Source organism: Protomyctophum parallelum, assembly GCF_964188405.1.
Source record: "Protomyctophum parallelum genome assembly, chromosome: 21".
NCBI lineage: Eukaryota > Metazoa > Chordata > Actinopteri > Myctophiformes > Myctophidae > Protomyctophum > Protomyctophum parallelum.
The window spans coordinates 10,339,557-10,361,517 of record NC_139713.1 but is presented as its reverse complement, the minus strand read 5'-3'; the positions used below and the strand labels follow the sequence as shown (position 1 = coordinate 10,361,517).

Genomic DNA, 21,961 nt, shown 5'->3' with positions numbered 1-21,961 from the left:
TGGAAAACGCATATGCCCCCCCCCCCCCCTCCCAATTTTTTAAATTATTATTATCCCATTAAGAACTGAGGCCGATTCTTACAAAATGCCTTCTAAATCAGTAGTTCTCAGCATACTTTCAAGATTTTTGCTAAAATGTTCAAAAGTAGCAGATGTACAGGCTCTGCTATGTTCTTGTTAAAGTAGCAGATGTACAGGCTCTGCTATGTTCTTGACTAGCCAGCTCTAAAATCTAAAAGGACACAGATATGCTTTCCCGGTGTAAATGATTTATACAAAAGAAAATAGCAGATCTAGACTTCTTTAACATAAATCTTCTCCACTGGGGGTGTCCCTGGCACCAAATATTTTCAGACGGTCGGTCCGCTGTCAAAATACATCAGGATTGGAATCGGAACCCAAAAACATCTTGTACACAGTCACCCGGGGAATTGTTGATGTAATAAATGGATCCATCATTGCAAGAGAGCAACATAGAGGAGACATGGAGGAGGGAGGTATGGCGGCAGAGGGCTGAGGTATGGCGGCAGAGGGCTTCTGGGTCTACTGGGAGATCTGACGAACACGGAGGGCGAGGATAGATCATGTTGAACTGAATCCCTCAACACACGTTCTGCTCTCAAAGCAAACCTGCTGCACTGCAAGGTCTCAAGGTCCAACAGTCTGGATGTTCTGTTCCGAGAGAGCTCGCTGTGTGGTTGGTGTGTGTGTGTGTGTGTGTGTGTGTGTGTGTGTTACACCGAGAGGCATAGATTTAACTTTCCCCAGCAGACTTGTATCATTACATGCACCTGTTCATGTCAAGCTGTTCATTTCGTACCAACGTCCTCTGACAATACTGCATGTTCAAAACGGTTATCACGCGCGTACGTACGTACGTGTGTGTCGCTTGAGGCTGAACTTGAAAAATTGAAAAACTTCTTCCTCCTTATATAATAATAATACCTGATGATCATGTTTTAGGGTGGCACTATCTTTAAATCAACATAATCTGTGCCTGGCGGGAATTTGATGGGTCGGATGGAAGAACTGCAGTACAGATGTACGTATAGAAACCGTGCATTAGGCCTGGGCCGTGGCTCAGCGGTCCATCCTGGGCCGTGGCTCAGTGGTCCATCCTGGGCCGTGGCTCAGCGGTCCATCCTGGGCCGTGGCTCAGTGGTCCATCCTGGGCCGTGGCTCAGCGGTCCATCCTGGGCCGTGGCTCAGCGGTCCATCCTGGGCCGTGGCTCAGCGGTCCAGGGACCTTGGACGGTAGCACAAGCTTGGCAGTGTGCCGCGGGTTCGACTCCCGATCCCGACGGCCTTTACTGAATATCACCCCCCCCCCCCCCATCTCTCTCCCCATTTCCTGTCAGCCTATACTGTCTGTCCCTCTATAAAAAATATAAAATAAAGGCGAAAGCCACAAAAAAACATTTAAAAAAGAAAGAAACCATGCAATAAATGTAAGATAATGACAGCCAATGGCATCAGGGTCAATAAGAAGGCTACCCAGCAAGCACGGTCAGGACCTGGATGAATCAGTGACGTCTCTATTGGGGCCAGATCAAGTCAAACCAAGACTAGTCACATCTGGCCCAGAATATCACCTGATTTCAACCAACATAAAATCTGCCCACTAAGACGGATGTCCCTGGATAAATCAGAGAGAGCCCGTTCGAGGCCCGATCAACTATACCCAAAATGGGTATAGTACTGGAGGTGTGCACAAGAGAACGCATGACAAACAGAGCTGTCCATGGTGCTGAAATTATACAAATAGTTTTTAAAAGCTTGCAGCGTGTCACATTACGTATACATCTGCTATTTCTGAAATAGTGAAATATACATTATTCTTTTTACACTAGTCTTCTCTTCTGGGGGGTCCCTGGCACAAAGAAAATCAGACGGGGGGGTCCACGGCCATACAGTATATGTATATATTTCAATTTGGGGAAAGTTTGAGAACCACTGATTTAGAAGGCATTTGTAGAATCGGACTCAGGTCTTAATGGGTTAAGAAAAAAAAGATTATCAGATCTCTCACTCTCTCTCTCTCTCTCTCTCTCTGTCACTCTCTCTCTCTCTCTGACACTTCAGGTCCCTGTCGCTTCCATTCTGTGGACAATGGCAGAAATGGGATTAGGGCTGAGAGTTCCATTTGCAAAAGTAAACGGGGCTGAACGGAAGAGATCAGAGTTCTGTCTATCTCTCCTCTGTTCCGTAGGCTGGCTACCTGCCTGGGACACCATTGTTTGGCCCTTGTTCAAATATGTCTCCAACATGCCCAACCAGTCCCATTCTGTCTCAACTTTACCTTTGTTTATTTACAGGGGTCACCAAATAATTATGTCTATACACTATCATTGTTTGCCAGGCAAGTCTATGAACTTTAATGTTTGTGTTTAGGGTAGTAAATGACATCGTAATTAAGATGTCATCGGGCCTCTCACTTCACAGACCTGAAACCCATTTGTACTTGTTTTTGAATTTTGGAGAGAGGTGTGTACTTTAATGCTTTATTATTCTTTATAGCTTTATCTTTATTTTTTATTATTTTCATTATTGTCAGTTTGTCACTATTATTAGTATTTTGTTAGGTGTTTCAGTGTAGTTGCTTCTGGTCTTGATGTAGTGTTTGAGTGGTTTGGAGAGCATCTATGTTTTGTTGATGTTGTAAGTGTATTGTTCTGTGTCGACATGTTTAATGTATTGTTTTGTCTATGTACTGTATTCATTGTGTTGTGCCCGAGGACCCCCTCTAAAACGAGATGATACATCTCAAGGGGCTATCCTCTAAAGGAAATACATTTTAAATATATACAAGTGTGATTTTGTTCTCTCAATGGCCACTCCGGGGCTCCGTACAATAATGATTTCTATGATCGATTAAATTGATTAGTTCTATTAACTGTTGCAGTGCACTTCTACTTTCGGATCATTGCCACTGTTCACCTCCACTGAGCTCGTCATATCATGTTTTTTATTTGATTTATTACAAACCCCGTTCTCATATCATCCATGCTGAAAGCAAACACGATATGTAACGCGATAGTGAAAGTTTAGCCAACTAACGAGCAAGCATTAACAACAAATCTCATGAGGTGCCGTGAGGTTCAAATCTAATAAATATCTCTTTTTGACCACACTGTCATGAACTGTGGTGATTTATTATGGTGTACCTATATTTTGTATAGTATCTAGTGTATTTTGGGTTCCTCTGTTACTTGTGGTGTCTCACCTCCCTGTGATCACTAGTTTTCCCCTCCTGTGTTAATCTCCTGGCCAATCCCTATGTTCATTATCACGTGTGTATGATTCCCTGTCTATACTGGTTGTTTTAGTGTTCTGTAGTAGTGTTTCCAGTCCGGTGTGTATTCTATGTTTCCTGAAATTTGGTTGAATAAATCCTTCTGCATTCGACTGTTCTGCAAAAAAATAAAATCAAGGTTTGTTTATCAGGGACCACACGTCTGTATACCCAATATACTCAAGTATATTGGGAAACAAGTTTTTTGTTGTTGTTGCAATAAAAAAAACCTTGATATTTTGCATTTGAACATGGTGCGTGGGAGTTCATGCTTTCACGTTCATCGGTCCTAGCTTGGTCTTTTCTGATGCACCAGTTGTTTTATACCATTCAAACCGGGAAAGCATCTGTGCCATTTAACATGCATCATTTAACATAAAAAAATCTACAAGCTCAAAGCACGTCACTTTGTGCCGTACTGCGAGCTTGTATAGATCTGCTATTTTTGAACATTTTTGAAAAACATTTATGTGAGAACTACTGTATACTGATTTAGACAACATTCGTAGAATCCGCCTCGGGAACTATATGGGTTAACCCCTTTTGGTGTTGTTGCTTTAGCTATTGAAAAATAGCAGACCTACAAGCTCATAGAGCGCCACTCAGTGGCGCGCTATGAGCTTGTAGATCAAGCTCATAGCGCGCCACTGAGTGGCGCTCTATGAGCTTGTAGGTCTGCTATTTTTGAAAAATCAAAGAACCACTGACATAGAAACACAGCTTTTTCAGAATACTGTCAGGATGTAGAAGACATTTTTAGAATCTGATCTCAGGTCAGAATGGGTTAAGTACAAGGTCTGGAGGTGTGACCAAGAGAACACACAGTAACTGTGTGTATACTTTGTTTAAGTATTTGAGGTTTAGACCTGAGGCCAATTAAAAACAAAAAGAATCCTTCTATGTCAGTGGTTCTCAAACTAGTTCATGTCAAGGACCCCCGGAATTATCTGTATTTGGCCGCGGACCACTATCTGAAAATATGTTGTTCCAGGCACCCCTCAGAAGCAAAGATTTAAGTTAAAAATGTTCGCTCTGAAAGAATATATATTCCACATTTGCACGATTTAAAAAAAATAGCAGATCTACAAGCTGGGTTAAATTACTTTCACTCCACTACGGTTGAAATACAAATATTATAGTTTTTGATTCCACGACATTACTTGGAAGGTGGAAAAAGTAAGTTGCCTTTGGGCAAACATAGCAAATATAGCATTTTATTTATTTTAATTCTCTTATGGGCTTAAGAGCTATAAACTTGGACAGAAAACACGGGGGAGGGCTATACTATAGAGCCCTGGGGTACACCACTTAACTATACTATTGGCTTTAAGTGGTTGGAAGGATTGGAGCATAATTGCGCTAAACGTGCTAAAGAAAGAAGCCGGCGCGGAAAGCACGAACGAGCAGGCCAGATGAATATACAGAGAACCGCCTGAGAATGACGTAGAGAGAGAGAGAGAGAGAGAGAGAGAGAGAGAGAGAGATAGAGAGAGAGAGAGAGAGAGAGAGAGAGAGAGAGAGAGAGACAGACAGAGAGAGAGACAGAGAGAGAGACAGAGACAGAGACAGAGACAGAGACAGAGACAGAGACAGAGACAGAGAGAGAGAGAGACAGAGAGAGAGAGAGACAGAGAGAGAGAGAGACAGAGAGAGAGACAGAGAGAGAGACAGAGACAGAGACAGAGACAGAGACAGAGACAGAGACAGAGACAGAGAGCTTTAATCCAACTCAGAGAGTGTGCAAAATGTAAACCAAATGGACCCGGAAGGGGTCCATTTGGTTTACATTTGTTACGCTCCATTGCGTTATAAATGGCACCACTGAGGATATTGCTGTGTGGCTGGGAGGTGGGGTGTGGTGGGGTAGGGGGGGTGTACACAGCTTTATGTGACTTTCATATTAGCGCCTGCCGAGCGTGCCTGCAAGCGATAAGCCACTTCTAACACTGTTTGAGAACTAATTTAAGACCTAACACAAATCATTAGCAGTCCCTCCCCTGTGATGTGCAAAGGAGGCAGCAGCAATGCCAATTGAATTGTGTAGTGTGTGTGTGTGTGTGTGTGTGTGTGTGTGTGTGTGTGTGTGTGTGTGTGTGTGTGTGTGTGTGTGTGTGTGTGTGTGCGTTTGTGTGAGTGCGTGAACAAGTTTGCAAGAAGGAGCATGACTTATACAATTCCATATGTATGTTGTGCTTCCATGTCTGATCTGAAACGCAAGACTCGTTGCCAGCGAGCAATGAGTCACGCGTGTCCCCTAATTAAAACGGCGCCCGGAAAATCCTTTTAATGAAGAAATTGTTATTTCTATATACCAATCTGTATGGTAATATTAATAGAATCATGTATAACTAGTACATCTGCAGTGCTTGGAGCCAGTATTTTTTATTTGCCAGGATCACGCACACAGCCGCCCACACATGCACGGTTGAACGCACTTGAAGGTGTTCCCCTTGATTCAAAGTACCCAAGTGGCTACTTTGCATTTAACAGGTTTGTAGCAGGAATGTGGAAATGCGTCCTCACTCCACACACACACACACGGAAAGCAACAGAGAATTTTGGCTACAGTACTGCTGCTGCCAGTATCCCATCTGCCCGCAACAAGAATGCCTCAGCCACCGTCGAAGAAGAGAAAGATAGTCGTTCAAAGGCAAGCAACCTTTTTAGTTTTGCTACTGCAGCGTCTCTTAAAGGAGAATTTCAAACTAGAAGTCTTTCTTACCTTTATTTGTAGTTGTTACGTCCCCACCAAAGAGGTCCAGGTGTAATTTTGTGCAAAAGCGCATTATTGGCTATTTCCACTGCCATAAGCCCTCAAGGAATTTAATTGAATGGGGCATTGGGTTTTAGTGCTAATTCGCTCATTTCCATCGCTCAAAAATCAATTTGTTTTGAATATATTCTCTCTTCATAATGTAAATAGTATGCCAAGACCCAAGTGGCACACTTTACTACATATTTCGATGGAAATAAGCGAATTAGCACTAAAACCCAACCCCCATTGAGGGCTTATGGTAGTCAATAATGCGCCTTTTCCCAATGTAACACCTGGGCCTCTTTGGTGGGGACGTAACAACTACAAATAAAGGTAAGAAAGCCTTCTAGTCTGAAATTCACCAGCTGTGATAGTTGATCTGGTACATTTCTAGTACTATTTATACACCCGTAAACGTATAATTATAATTAATTATTATTATAATATAATTATTCCATCCATCCATTTTTTTCGGTCATGACCCACACTTCATGACCATAGGTGAGAAGACATTAAGGTAAAATAAAATGCATATTTTCTAATGCTGGTTGGAGCTGTTCTGTGCGCACATGTAGGCGTGCGCAATGTGCGTGTGACGTCCTTAAAATAACATTCCGCCAGTAACAAAATGGGATGCACACGCAGATCCGACACACCAAATTTCCGAAATGTAGAAACAACGGTCGGACATGCGGTCGAACATGCGCTGCTCCCTTGCTTGTGGTTATGGTTAGGTTGGGGTTTGAGGTACTGTAGGTTGACGGTCTAATGACAATCGGACCAATAGTATGTTGGAACTAAAGCCTGTCCCCGGTAGAAATGTGGTTCTCACACACGAGAGACCGGGGTTCAAATCCCGGAGGTGTTACAGTCTCCATCAGGACACAGCATAGAACCTACCGGATTGCAGCTTTAAAATACATTGGGTGAAAGTAAGTGTGAATAGTAACATCTACAGCATGATTATGCAACAATGGAATAATAAAATAAGTGCTGTGGTGCTGTGCTGTGGTGTATAGAGAGATAGAGATGCGTTCTGACCCTGGTCATGGAATGACCTACTGTATACAGACCAGACTCAAACTGACTTCTATATGATCCACCCTAGTGACTTTCAAAAGGATTGCCATGGGCACATACTTCCCACTCCCAGACATTGCTCCTGCTTTGACGTCTCGTACAGGTATAGCAAATATTGGTTCTCTTGTTTCTTAGTGTATTAGCACATTTTGTTGCTTAGTTTTTATACACTAGCTTGTATTAGTCGCGTTATTATACTTTGTTGTTCTTCCCTTGAGCTTCTTAGGTAGCTTGGGTGGGTACTGTGTTTATGAATGTTATATGTGCTTGTTATCGTCTTGTATTTATTGTTACTGGCAGAGCTGTGTACCAGTTCACACTTGTAAAAGAGAATTTAGTCTCAATGTGTTTTTTACGAGAGAGAGAGAGAGAGAGAGAGAGAGAGAGAGAGAGAGAGAGATCTGGTTATCATCGTTCTCTCTTCCAAGAGAGAGTCAACACCTGTGATTCTCAACCTGTGGTATGAAATATATCACTACACATACTTCTTCTGATTAAGCAATTGGTTGAAATAGGCTCTCCAGCCGTGCTTAAATGAGCATGACAGCACACCTAGCCATTAATAGAAAGTGATTAAGCACATTAGAAATAGCATAATTAGGATTGGAACACAAACTAAATCAGAGAATAAATTACATTTCCCTCCTGTGTGTTCACTGTGCATAGCTGAATAGTATGGGGCAAGGTTTACAGTCCTGTAATTTAATTTAACATCAGTTATTTATTATGGTGATACTTGGAGAGCCCAATATTTTCTGAGGTGGTACTTGGTATAACATGGTTGAGAACCATTGATCTACACAGCATAAAATAAATCCTTAAGTTTGTATTCACTTAAAACAGTGTAACAAATTCACCCCTTACTGGTACACCGAGGATTTATTTTTTGACTGGGTGTTAATAAGACGACTAGCCAGTCGAGATAAGATAGATAGGGATCACATTGCCTGCGCAAAGTGGGTCAATCATGCTTAACATGACACGCAAATGAGTGGGAGTTGAGGAGCTCAAATAGAATGACTTATATCATTAGCATTAGAGATTCATGGGAGTCGGATGTCTGGCAGACACGCTGTGAGCTAATGCATGCAGCACCACATAGGCTACTGTAGCAGGCACGTGCTGCCGCGCCAGGGGAGGATTATCCAACGGGCCCCCTGAGCTAGGGGGGGGGGGGGCCCTGAGCTTGAGCGTCCGCGTTATCACGAAAAGGCTCAAGCTCAGGGGCCACCCAAAAAAGGGGTAACAGTGAATAACAGTGACACACACGGTCCTTGTCACTGTTATTAAAACACAATCAGTGCCGGAAGTTTTTCAAAATAGGAGCTCTGGGGTGCCAGAGTTGTCTGGACGCTTTTACTCTGAAACCCACGACCCGGAAACAATCCACTAAAAAAGTTTACTTTACATTGCTAGCTTACATTGCGATCGTTTTAATTTATACCATATATGATCCAAAAAGCATGTGCACGCACACGCACACACACACAGTTACTTACAGTTGTGTCCTCCCGCGTTGCTGATTGTGAGTGCCGTCAGGTTGTAGAGGAGATGCTGCAGGTCAAAGGTCGCCAGCGGTGGCCTCAACGTCCTGTCCTCCTCATGGAGCCTTGAGGGACGTGCAGACAGATTTACTTTAACCCATTTTGGTGTTTTAAACATTATGTTATCATTTAGCTATTGAAAAATAGCATAGCGTGGCACTCGGTGGCGCGCTATGAGCTTGTAGGTCTGCTATTTTTTGAAAAATCGTGAAAATGTGGCAAATTCCAGACTTTTACTTGCAACAGCCCAGAGTATAATTTGCAGCACTGATCATTTTAGTCAAGTTGCACCACTGATCGTTAACAAGTCACATGTAAACAGCGAAGGCCTTGTTAATCTCCTGTCCCCTCCATGAAGGCACATCACACATCGCACAACACATGCAAATATGAACCTGTCAGCTAGGTTTTAAAATTCATGACTTTATTCAGCTGAGGTGTGATCAACGTGCAACACGTCTCCTTATCAAACACTGCACATGCTGGATCAAGCTCCAAAGATGGATTTTATTTATTTCTCATTCAGTTTTCATGAATGTTTCATGTTTGTCTAGTCTTTTGGGTGTTGAATTGAACCCAATGGTGATTTTTGATCCATTTTTGGCACTGAATACTTAAAAAATGACAAATCTTATTTTCACGATTTCTTTTTTGATCAAAAATAGCTGATCTACAAGCTCACGCCGTGTTGCATCGCGATAGGGTTAACATATATTTTTTCAAGATAAACCCCCTTTGCCTGCTGAAGGATCCCACTTTGGGAACCACCGCATATCAGCCAATCACATGATTTGACTTCATGTGTTTCAGTGTGTTTACATCCTTCATGTAAATGTTAACATTTCAAAATGTGCGTGTGACACCGTGTTTGTGTGTGTGTGTGTACGACCGGGTGCATGTCCAGCTCTGGGGGGGGGGGCACTTGTCTCCCACCCCCTGCTGCGCCGAGGGTACTTGTTCTCCTGGCTTGACATGCAGGCAAACTAATAAAGGGAGGCAATTACAAAGTGGGCCCTCAAAGACATGGTAATGGAACTGCTCGGACAGTGATAAGCAGCGTGTGTGTGTGTGTGTGTGTGTGTGTGTGTGTGTGTGTGAGTGTGAGTGTGAGTGAGAGTGTGTGTGTGTGAGAGAGAGAGAGTGAACAAACTCCCTGTGGAGCGGACATGTCAGTCCCTTCCAATCAGCATGGAGCAGAGCAAACGGAATTAAGCCTCTGCTCCACCGAGGATGAGAGCCTATCATCAGGGGACGACGGACCAGCGGAGAGCAGGGGATAACGCACACGCATGTACAGAAGCACGCATGCACACACGCATGTGGAGAAGCACGCATGAACACACAAATGCACAGAAGCACGCATGCATACACACACGCATTTACAGAAGCACGCATACACACACTTATGTACAGAAGCGTGCATGCACACACACGCATGTACAGAAGCACGCATGCACACACACGCATGTACAGAAGCACGCATGCACACACACGCATGTACAGAAGCATGCATGCACACACAAATGCACAGAAGCATGCATGCACACACAAATGCACAGAAGCACGCATGCACACACACGCATGTACAGAAGCACGCATGCACACACACGCATGTACAGAAGCATGCATGCACACACAAATGCACAGAAGCACGCATGCACACACATGCATGTACAGAAGCACTCATGCACACTAGGGCTGGGGCGGTATGGGATTTTTATTACCGCGGTTATTGCCGGCCCCCCATACCCCAAAAAAAAATAAAAAAAATAAGAGGGCTAATAAAAGTTACAGGTATGGTGTGTGCGATATTAATTGTGGGATTACCATAATGACGGTAATCATTAAAGGACCACTTTTGAACCTATCTTCATATAATAGGTCCTCACCAATAATCATGATAAAATGGCACGTTTTCTACTCAGTCTGTGTCACATAGGAGGCCTAATCTAATTGAATACCCCTGCCATAAAGCATTACACTTGTTTACAAGAGGGTCCACCATTTTCAATTCATCATATCATTTTGTACACTATGCACTTATATAAAGCCAAAAACAGGAAATCATCATAAAGGAGGTAAAAAGGGGGAAAACGTATACAGTGAGGGGGGAAAGGGGTGGGTGGAGTCAAGGGATTTACATCTTAATGACAGTTGGTAGGGCGTTCCACATTTTTGTGGCATAGGAGTGAAATGAATTTAGGTGGACCCCTTAGTGTCCACTCACAGTTAACAGTCTTTGTATTGAGTTGTGCTTGAAATGTAGTGTAATTCTGCAAACTGTTAATAAATATTTTAATCAATCAATCAATCAATCAATCAATCAATCAATCAATCAATCCTTGTTTGTGCCGAATCTGGGTTGCACATGTTTTTTTGAACTCCCTCTGGTGTTGTTGTGTTGCTGGCATGATTAGACTGACTGAGCGTCACTGTTTATTATGATACACTTTTCATTTCATTAGAAAAAGAAAAAAAAAATTTTTTTTTTACCGCGGTAATGAACCCGATACCGCGGTATGCGTTACATACCGGCGGTATGGCGGTATTGCGGTTATTGCACCCAGCCCTAATGCACACACGCATGTACAGAAGCACTCATGCACACACACGCAAGTACAGATACATGCATGCACACACAAATGCACAGAAGCACGCATGCACACACACGAAGGTACAGAAGCATGCATGCACACACGCATGTACAAGAAGCACGCACACAATACATTATGCATGTAAGTGCACAGTCCACATGCTGGGTTATTGGGGTTAGAGCCTTATCGACATAAACTCTATATACTTAGTAGACTGGGGTTCCCCAGAGGGCCCAGACCCAGTCCTCTATAGTCTATAGCAGGGGTCCTCAACTAGAAATGATGAAGGTCCACAATTTTTTTTTTGAATAAGACCGAGGTCCGGTCCCATCCGCGGCGTCCATCGGAGAGCGGGGCTCTATGCCCGTTTAGTATGGTCAAGCCAAGCTTATACAAATCAGATCACCTTCCACCCAACCAATAATGGGGTGCAGAGTGCAGGCCCGGAGTGGAACTCCAAATCAGGCCGGGAGTTATACGCCCTGGCAGGCCACACTGCGCGCGCGCATAGCGCGCGCCAGAATTTTGGGGGCCCTTGGGGGACATTTTGGGGGCCTTTGCAGCAATTTCACATGAGAAATGTACCATCTGATGTTATTTATATTATTAACTTAAATTAACTTAAATATATATATATATATATATATTTGGGGTGGTCCGCAAAGAGGTGGTCTTCCGCCAGTTGAGTACCCCTGGTCTATAGTATAGACTATACTATACTATACTTTTTCCCGCGCTCCACCACACCTCTAGGGGCCAGTTGTGGAAAGTAACTAAGTACGTTTACTGAAGTACTGTACTTATTAAGTACAACAGTATTGGCATCAAAATGTACTTAAAAGTACCAAAAGTTAAAGTAATCATTGTGCAGAATGTCCCATTTCAAGTTTTCAAATGTATAACAATCTTTTGAAAATAGCAGATCTACACAAGCTCACAATGTGGAGTGGAGTAGAAGTAAAAGTATTGGAAATACTCAAGTAAAGTACAAATACCTCAAAATTGTACATTACTTAAATAAATGTACTTAGTTACTTTCCACCACCGGTATAGCCTGACCACACACGAGACAAGAGTGTCTTTGCACCAGGTGTGAACACACATCCACCAATGATAGATAGCATAATGGTAGTTGTCAGGCAGAAACCTTGTAAGTCCAATACCATGTTTAAATAATAATAATAATCTAGTTATGTAAAGTTGTTGATACTTTGAATATTTATTAAAACCACAGCATGCCAATTTTGGCCATGCTTTTATGTATTTTTTTTATTTTTCGATAACGGTTGAGGTTTTTATTTTGCAACTTTCAAAATATAAATTGGAGCATTAATTTATGAAGTAACATTCCACATGTGGAGATACAAGGTTTCTCAGTGACAATGTGCAAGTGTTTCACAGGATATACTGTGCCGGTCCATGAATGTGCTTCTGCCCATGGATTTATGCTTCTCTAAATGTATTTGACAAGCACCTCAAAAGTGCACACACCGTTTTACTGTGTGGTGTGACACCACTGGTGTCAATTTGTCACGACGAACCGCAGTGACAAGTGCTTCAAATGATGGCACGATTTATGTCATCGCGTAACATGCATTCGTGTAGCCACCCACACACCGTCATACGCACGCGCGCACATGTACGACATTTTAGCACAGCTTAGCTGAAAGTGGGTTCACTTCACACCGCCAAAGAAATAGGAATAAAAAAAAATCCAAAAAGGTAGCACATCCAAAAATTAAACAAGCGGTGGACAAAGAACTCACATTTCCATTTCTTTATTGGCTATGCAGCCTTCATCAGGTTCACACCGCGTTGCAGTGTTGATGCGTTGCTAACTTGTATACTGGCAAGTGTTTGTTGATGTACTGTACATCGCTGCACAACTAATGCAACCCCTAATTATAAACCCTAACCCCCAACCTGTTCCTAATCATAAGCTTTAGTCTAAAATACATGATATAAACCACCATTTGCCAAAAGTGTGTTCTTACATCCTCCATTTCACAATTTCAGCACTCATGAGTAAATTAATTTAATTGCTATTATGAAAGTTTTCAGTGACGTTGCACCCACAGGACCTGAATAGCTTTTTTCAGGAAGGTATGATATGCGTGCCAGGTTTATTTTATAAGTAAAAAAAAAATATTATTATTATTATTTATTTATTTTAATTAAAATTAAAAAAAGATCGGGATCGGAATCGGCCGATCGGTGATCGGGATCGGCCCCCAAAAACGTGATCGGGGCATCCCTAACAGGCAGACGCACGCACACACAGAGCAAGCCCATCAACATCTTATTGTGATTCATCTGGTGAGGTTGGACATCCACCATGGAGAGAGGCTTTGGCAGAAGCAATTAAAAATCTTTCACACCGTTTCTTAGCACAGGCTCCCAAATATAGATGTTTGTGTGAGGAAAAGACTGGCAATTAGTGTGTGTGAGTGTGCGTGTGTGCACCACAGACACACCGCGCACCAAGAAGCGTTGCGAGGTAGTACAGGGGTTCTCAACCTGATTCCTTTCTGAATGTGTTATAGTAGCACAGTAACGAATACTTTTTGTCAGGTGAAACCTGACTAACAACAGCTCATGAAATGTAGAAGACCTAGTCAGACATGACTCAATGAGGACCTAGTCCTGATTGGCTGCCACACACAGCGTATTTGTTACTCAGGTCACATGACCAGGAAACAGGTAACCGGAAGCAGGTAACATAAATCTTTAGAGAGACCCAATGTTATGTAATGTTATGATTGAGACCGGCCAGTTGAGAGGAGCGTTACTAATAAAGAAATTAGCGCTTCTTTATTCTTTATTAAGGCGCCAGACTTCCCAAAACAAACTGGTCAGGCTACTACTTGGCCTCACTCCCCGAACCCACCTCACCCCTGCCCACTTTGACAAGCTGGAATCTGGTTTAGGGTTGACGACAGAGTACGGCAACTTGCAATGTGTCTGGTCCACAAGATTCGATACACCACCAAGAATGTACCCGTCTAAATACTTCCTTAATGTCAACAAAGTCCACACCCATAACACCAGAGGGAGTTCAACTAAACATGTGCAACCCAGATTTGGCACAAACAAGGAACTAAATAATTGTAAACGAGTGTAATGCTTTATGGTGTCGTTCTCAGTTAACAGTTTTGTATCGAGTTGTGCTTGACATGTACTGTAATTCTCCAAACTGTTAATAAACACTTCAATCAATCAAGACCCCTGACATACAGTAAGCATACAAAACCATCATGTAGAGCCAATAACTGACAAACTGTTGCTCATGTAGGTTAATCAAATAATCAAGATTATCATGAACAAATCAAGACAAAGTATTTTTTTTCATAATCGACTTAATCGATTAGTCTGATTATTGCATTATACTTTATTGTACAATGGTATAAAATAGACGATCTACATCTACATGCCCAAAAAATATATATTTGCAATGGATAGGTGCCATCAAAATGCTTCTTATGTAGGTGGAAAACATATCCAGCATAATACAGTAACAGCAGTTATATAAAAAAATCACCATTCCATGTGCCAAAGCAACATGGCGACAGGCTCAGCAGCTCAACAGTCTCAGGTGAACACTGTTCAGAGATGTCTGCTGCTATGGATTCTGACCGGTTCAGAGATGTCTGCTGCTATGGATTCTGACCGGTTCAGAGATGTCTGCTGCTATGGATTCTGACCGGTTCAGAGATGTCTGCTGCTATGGATTCTGACCGGTTCAGAGATGTCTGCTGCTATGGATTGGATTCTGACCGGTTCAGATATGTCTGCTGCTATGGATTGGATTCTGACCGGTTCAGATATGTCTGCTGCTATGGATTCTGACCGGTTCAGATATGTCTGCTGCTATGGATTGGATTCTGACCGGTTCAGATATGTCTGCTGCTATGGATTCTGACCGGTTCAGATATGTCTGCTGCTATGGATTGGATTCTGACCGGTTCAGAGATGTCTGCTGCTATGGATTCTGACCGGTTCAGATATGTCTGCTGCTATGGATTGGATTCTGACCGGTTCAGAGATGTCTGCTGCTATGGATTCTGACCGGTTCAGATATGTCTGCTGCTATGGATTGGATTCTGACCGGTTCAGATATGTCTGCTGCTATGGATTCTGACCGGTTCAGATATGTCTGCTGCTATGGATTGGATTCTGACCGGTTCAGATATGTCTGCTGCTATGGATTCTGACCGGTTCAGATATGTCTGCTGCTATGGATTGGATTCTGACCGGTTCAGATATGTCTGCTGCTATGGATTCTGACCGGTTCAGATATGTCTGCTGCTATGGATTGGATTCTGACCGGTTCAGAGATGTCTGCTGCTATGGATTCTGACAGGCCGGTGTCACTTTGTCTGGCCGCGGTCACACAGCTGCAGCGCTGCCAACCAGATTGTCGGCTGCACGAGGGTGAATAATGTCCTTGAATAATGTCCTCAGCCTCGGTCGGCTCCACAGCGTTTCTCCATGTATACTGCAGTCCCCAGTGAAAATTGTACTTGAGTGAATTACATTTACTCAAGTACAATTTTGAGGTATTTGTACTTACTTCAGGCAGCCATACTGTATGTGAAGTACATTTCGACCATTTGAATATAGCCAATCTGCAAGCGCGCGATGCGACGCATTGTAAGCTTGTATATCCGTTACTTTCAAAAGATTTCAATACTTGAAATGAGACATTCTGCATAATGAGTACTTTCACTTTTGGTATGTACATTTTGACGCCAAAGTTTGGATTTTTACTTGTAACAGAGTAGTTCTATAATGCGGCATTGATACTTTTACTTAAAGGTATATTCAGTGATTTCACTAAAAAAATCTTAGGTTTCGTTTTTGGCTGGGACCTAAGCCTTTCATCCAATCAGGATAGAGAGCCAAAAACGAAACCTAAGGGTTTTTGACCCCCAGGGGTTAACTGGGTACAGGGAGGAACTCCTTATATGGTCAGCACACTCTATAGTAGAGAATATTATCACAACAAAACAAAAAAATAAGTGATATTTGAATTAAGTGAAATCACTGAATATACCTTTAAGTGAAAATTTTACTTTTTCCACCACTGGTATAGTTCCCTCCCTGGAGGAAGAGGTTCGCTTCCCCACGACATGTCGGGACGTCCTCCCCCTCAGCACCCTCTGTAGTGCAGACATGTCGGGACGTCCTCCCCCTCAGCACCCTCTGTAGTGCAGACATGTCGGGACGTCCTCCCCCTCAGCACCCTCTGTAGTGCAGACATGTCGGGACGTCCTCCCCCTCAGCACCCTCTGTAGTGCAGACATGTCGGGACGTCCTCCCCCTCAGCACCCTCTGTAGTGCAGACATGTCGGGACGTCCTCCCCCTCAGCACCCTCTGTAGTGCAGACATGACGGGACGTCCTCCCCCTCAGCACCCTCTGTAGTGCATGTTTTTACGGTGGAGGGCGGGCCCGCTGCAGCTCCCCGTACCGTACCGTGGCACTGCATGAGGCAGCTCGACATCAGGGTGGCGCTTCCTGATGTAGTCGAATGCCCCGAGGAGGATACGGTGAGTGGGCTTTACCTCGAATGTATTCAGGCAACAGAGAAAGTAGAGGCATTGCTGAGCCCTTTTAACCACGCGCGTGGTGTGTGTGCGTATGTACTATGTGTGGCCCATTTGTGGTCCTCAGAGAGAGATGTGCACTCCAAAAGAACTGTCGGCGACGTCTCCCCGTGGCCTCCGGAGGTCCACCACGCAGATCCTTTGTCTTGTTGACATTGAGAGCGAGGTTGTTCATACATGTAACGCCATGCCTTTACATGCTGCCTGGGAATGAGAAGGTCAGTGGCCCGCCTATGTACTCTTATGTTCGCTCTATATGTCAGCGTGTCCCTGAGCGAAGACACCGACTGCTTCCCCTCGCATGCTCAACACGGCTATCAATCGGGTGAAGATGGAACTGAATTCCCCCACCGGCTCAATAAAGGACTCTTATTTCTTTCCTCGTCTTCATGTACACGTGCTGAACGGCATTCTCGTGTCATATCTGTAGTCTTTTATTCACACCGAAAGAAAGAGTCCCGAGCTCCCTCTCCTCTTCCGCTGCTTGTCATGTATCATGGCAGCGTCGTGCACGCTTTCATCGCTTCCTTGCCGACTCCTGCGGCGTGGGAGGCGGGGGGGGGGGGGATGAAGGCACGCTGGTGGTGGTTGCCCAGATTTACGGCTCATCTACTCAGTGTGTGACTGTCACTGTCCCTGCAGAACGCTGGGATGCAGACTGCAGTGATTAGATGGCTGCCTCATGCCTTAGCTGTCATGTAGATGTGGCAGGTACAGAACACCAGCATTCTAGGAATAGCCACTTCTTTGACTCGATATCAACACCTCTCTCTCTCTCTCTCTGGATTATCTCTCTCTGGCTTGGCTTGACTTGAGATGTCATATGCAATCTCCAGTATTAATTTCACTCGGAAGATGCAGAGATGTAACCATATGGACTTGTAAGGGTCCACTGGGTTACATTTGAACATTCTCTAATCTCTACATATTCCCACAAATTCTCTACACATTTCTCATTCGTAAAGAGTGTTGCTTTAACTGTTTATCGATGGTCTGAATCGGTTTCTGCCACGACTATTGAAATAGTACCCAAAGTGGTCAAGCCATGAAGTTGAAAAACGATCTGCTTGGCTGTAAAAAAAAAGGTTAATATCATTATTGGGATAATGATTAAATCAACCCCAATCTCCTTTTTCCTTACCTTTCTATCAATTAAGCTATCAATTTATAATCCAGCAGAACACGTAGGCTATAATGTACTATAATATCAAACTATTATGACACGTAACATGCAATGCAGAAAACAAACAATATACAGAACATATAAAGTGTTATTTTGTCCATTTGTGATGAATGTGTAAGAGTGTACGAATGCAACCAATGATTATCACAAGTGTGATTTTTTTTAATGTTTTACATTAAGTAAAAGTTTCAATACTGCAATGTAGAACGAGTCAACGACAAGTAAAAGTCCGGAATTCAAAATGTACTTGAGTAAAAGTACAAAAGTATTGGCATCAAAATGTAAAGTATTCACTATGCAGAATGTCTCATTTAAATGTATAGAAATATTTTGAAAATAGCAGATCTACAAGCAGATCCGAGATGTAGTGGAGTAGAAGCAAAAGTATTGGAGACTGTAAATACTCCAGTAAAGTACAAATACCTCAAAATTGTACATACATGTACAGTACTTGTCTTGAGTAAATGTACTTGGTTACTTTCCACTGTCAGGGGAGCGCCGGTGGATCCGTGTGTGGATGTAGTTATGAGGAAAAGGAGGTGACCTTTGTGGTTTTTCTAGCCTATTAAGACCCGAGAGCAGATTCCACAAAATGACAGTTTTCTTAAAATCCTATGATTGTATCAGTGGTTCTCAAACTTGTTCATGTCAAGGACCCCCAGAATTATATGTACTTGGCCGCGACCCCCATCTGAAAATAATATGTTGTTCCAGGGAGCAAAGATTTGAATAAAAAAAAAAACGTTCGAATATACACTAGTATATTCAAAGATTTGCACACATTTTCACGATTTTTCTAAAAATATCAGATCTACAAGCTCATAGCGCTGCACCAAGTGCCGCGCTATGAGCTTGTAGATCTGCTATTTTTCAACAGCTAAAGTTACAATAATAACGGTTAAAGTGTTTAAAAGCTATAAGGTGACACAGATGCGTCCTCAGGTCTAAATGGGCTAGCAGTCCTGCATGCCGACTGTCCTGTCTGGTGACTTAACAGCGGTAATGAGTTCCCTCTCGTACCGCGGGCCCGGCACGGCCCTATGGGTGAACGCCACCCCGCCGTTCCCCCCCTGGTAAGAGCCCAGGGGCCCCACGGGACCACAGGGCCCCATCATTAAATGGCCCTCTCTCCCAGGAAGAGATCGTCGCTCGTCATCACAAAGCTAGATCATCCTCCGTTTCGGCCGCGCGCACACACACACATGTGTTTGTATTAGTATTCCTGTGAGGAGTATAGTGGTACGGTGATTTTATAAATGGCATTTTTACCATGGCATATACTTTTTGACCTTAACCCAACATTATAAAACAACTATGTTGCTATATACAGAGCAACAACAACCCAAACAAACAAATTGTATAGTCTGTTGTTTTCATCGGCAGGCCAGAAAAAAGTGCATTGCAGTAATCAAGTCAAGAGAAAACAAAAGCGTGGATCAACGTTTTTGACAATTTGTGCAATGTTTTATTTTGTGTGTGTGTGTGCATATATATATATGCTAAACCACTTATCCCTAAACTTCTTTGCCTTTTTTTCCTATTTTGAAAAACATTTTTGCATAGTTCAACTAGCCAATATACATCGACACGTTGTGAACTTGTAGATAGGTTTACTATACTTGTGGGGACAAAGTATAGCAATAATTAGTACAGACCACACACACACACACACACACACACACGCTAGAAAGGACGCTAGCAGCAGGTGGTGTACCTGACAGAGAAGACGTGATGGGGAACGGTGGCCGTGTGACGGTCCAGCGCTGGCTCAGGGGAGAGGCTGGCGGACAGCGTGCGTCCTCCGGGGCCCTCCAGGAACACGGTGACGTGGCCGGGCAGCAGCTCCGTGGTCTCCGCCGTGAAGCTGACGGACAGCAGCTGACCATAGCTGTGGAGACGGTTGCCAAGGAACTTATCTGGCGAGAGGAGAGAGAGCAGAGACAACTAGACAGTTCAGTACAGTATGTTCAACTACTCAATATACAGTAGAGTTCAGTATGTTGAACTTATCTGGTAAGAGAGCTTTTGGAAATGAAGTGCCATGTTTTTATTTTCTAAATAGTCATTGTGTCGTCACCGCCGTGTCGTTGTCAACAATACTTTTAATGACGCCACATCGAAACATTTCAACATATTTTGATGGTCCGAATATAACCTTTTCCCTTTTTCCTTTCACATCGTTATAATGATCATTAGACTAAATGGTGCATTTATATAGCGCCTTTATCCAAGGCGCTTTACAGAGATTGTGCATTACATTCACCCATTCATACACCGATGGCAATTAGGGGTTCAGTGTCTCAGACTCTGAGTAATAACCTCACCTATCTCTCAGACTCTGTCTCCAGTCAGAGTTCAGTGTTTTAATGAATGTAGAATTATGTGCAGGATGAGATTTACATATAAATGTGAGGGACTATATTTATTTGACTACCGTACATTTATTTATTTGATTATTATTATTTATTTAAAAAAAAATCTTCTCTCTCACACTTATGCCAGTGTGCCAGTGATCACCCTCCTTTGTGCCAACGTTGGCACCAGTGTCAAAGATTGCCTATACAAATGCTATAGAGAGTTCCGTATGTTGGGGATCGTGGAGAAAAGCGGAGCCCTCTCCGACATGGACACGTCGATACTTGACCTGCTGCTAATAGCACACTGCAACAAACGAGTGTGTGTTCGTGTGTGTACTTTTGAGGGGCCAAGCACAAAAAAAGGATAGAGTGTGAGAAATAAATGAGGAAAGATAATGTACAGTAGGTGCCTTGGAGGGAGGGAAGGAGGTGTGTGTGTGTGTGTGTGGGGGGGTGTCTGTCAGGGGTTAAGTGGTCTTGCCCAGGGATACTTCAACCTGTGTAGACCCTCATTCTCACACGTGAAATGGCTGTTAGAAATGGTTCGGAGAGGAAAAGACTTCAGGTTGAGGTTATAGGATTAGACAATTAGAGGGCCTTGTTTATCCGTCTGGGTGAAAGAGACCCAGGGTTTTTGAGAACACAAACAGCAGCACAGTGGGAGACTGTTTAATTAAGCACCATCTCATTTCTGCCTCATTACAGCACATTAAGAGGACTTCAAAAAGACTCCACTACCACTCCACAGCATCAAGCACATTCACTGCATTGATGCTGTACTATGCCCCTCCGATCCCAATCCACACACGAGCATTATTTCTGCATGTGTGTGTGAGAGTGTGATTGTGAGTGTGAGTGTGAGTGTGTGTGTGTGTGTGTGTGCGTGTGTGTGTGTAACGTATACACCAAAAGGATGTAGAGGCAAATAAAATCCAGATAACTTGAGCCATAAAGTATACGGCACTTGTATACTTTGTGTGGTACAACGAATACTGAACGCGACAGATATCTTTGAACATTGAAACAAATCCAAACTGTCTTTAAAGCATATGCTGCCAATTTTAGTTTTCATCCTCCCTCGCCTATGTGTGAATGTGTGGGCTAATAGCTAACAGGTTGCACACTTGGCTGCTGCCTTGCTTTGGAGTGTGAAGTACATTAGTGAGCCCTCGTGGTGCCTGGGAGGCCTACTGTGATCCAGAAGATGATATAAGGGTGTTGTAGTGTGGACTCTATGCCAGTCCATCTGCATTTTATAATATAAACAACCGCATGTTCATATCATTAGCTACCTTAAACATGGTCTCCCTATTTTTGGTATTATACGTAGGCGAACATATAAAGAAAAGTCCTTTATCCTTTATTTTTTTGCCGCCAAAACAGCTGAGTCCTCAGCTATCGGTGTGTGAATGCACTGTAGAATCGGTCATTTAATGCTAATAAAATCACTTATTACTTAATTCAACCTTTTTCACGTTAAACTGAACTTACATAGCCTGACACTCAGTCTGAATCTCATTTCGTTTCGCCAGAACATATTTTCATAATGGC

At 43.2% G+C, this 21,961-nt stretch overlaps 1 protein-coding gene across 3 annotated transcripts in view; it reads right to left on the bottom strand.

Moving 5' to 3' along the window:
• Window positions 1-21,961, bottom strand: part of lamc3 (laminin, gamma 3) — a 163,315-nt gene that overhangs the window by 58,907 nt on the left and 82,447 nt on the right. For all 3 annotated transcript variants that reach the window (XM_083793995.1, XM_083793996.1, XM_083793997.1), the window contains exons 10-11: window positions 19,768-19,969; window positions 8,627-8,736 (exon numbers count right to left, since the gene is read on the bottom strand). In XM_083793995.1, coding sequence (XP_083650121.1) covers window positions 8,627-8,736; window positions 19,768-19,969 — 312 coding nt within the window. The remainder of the gene's footprint in view (window positions 1-8,626; window positions 8,737-19,767; window positions 19,970-21,961) is intronic.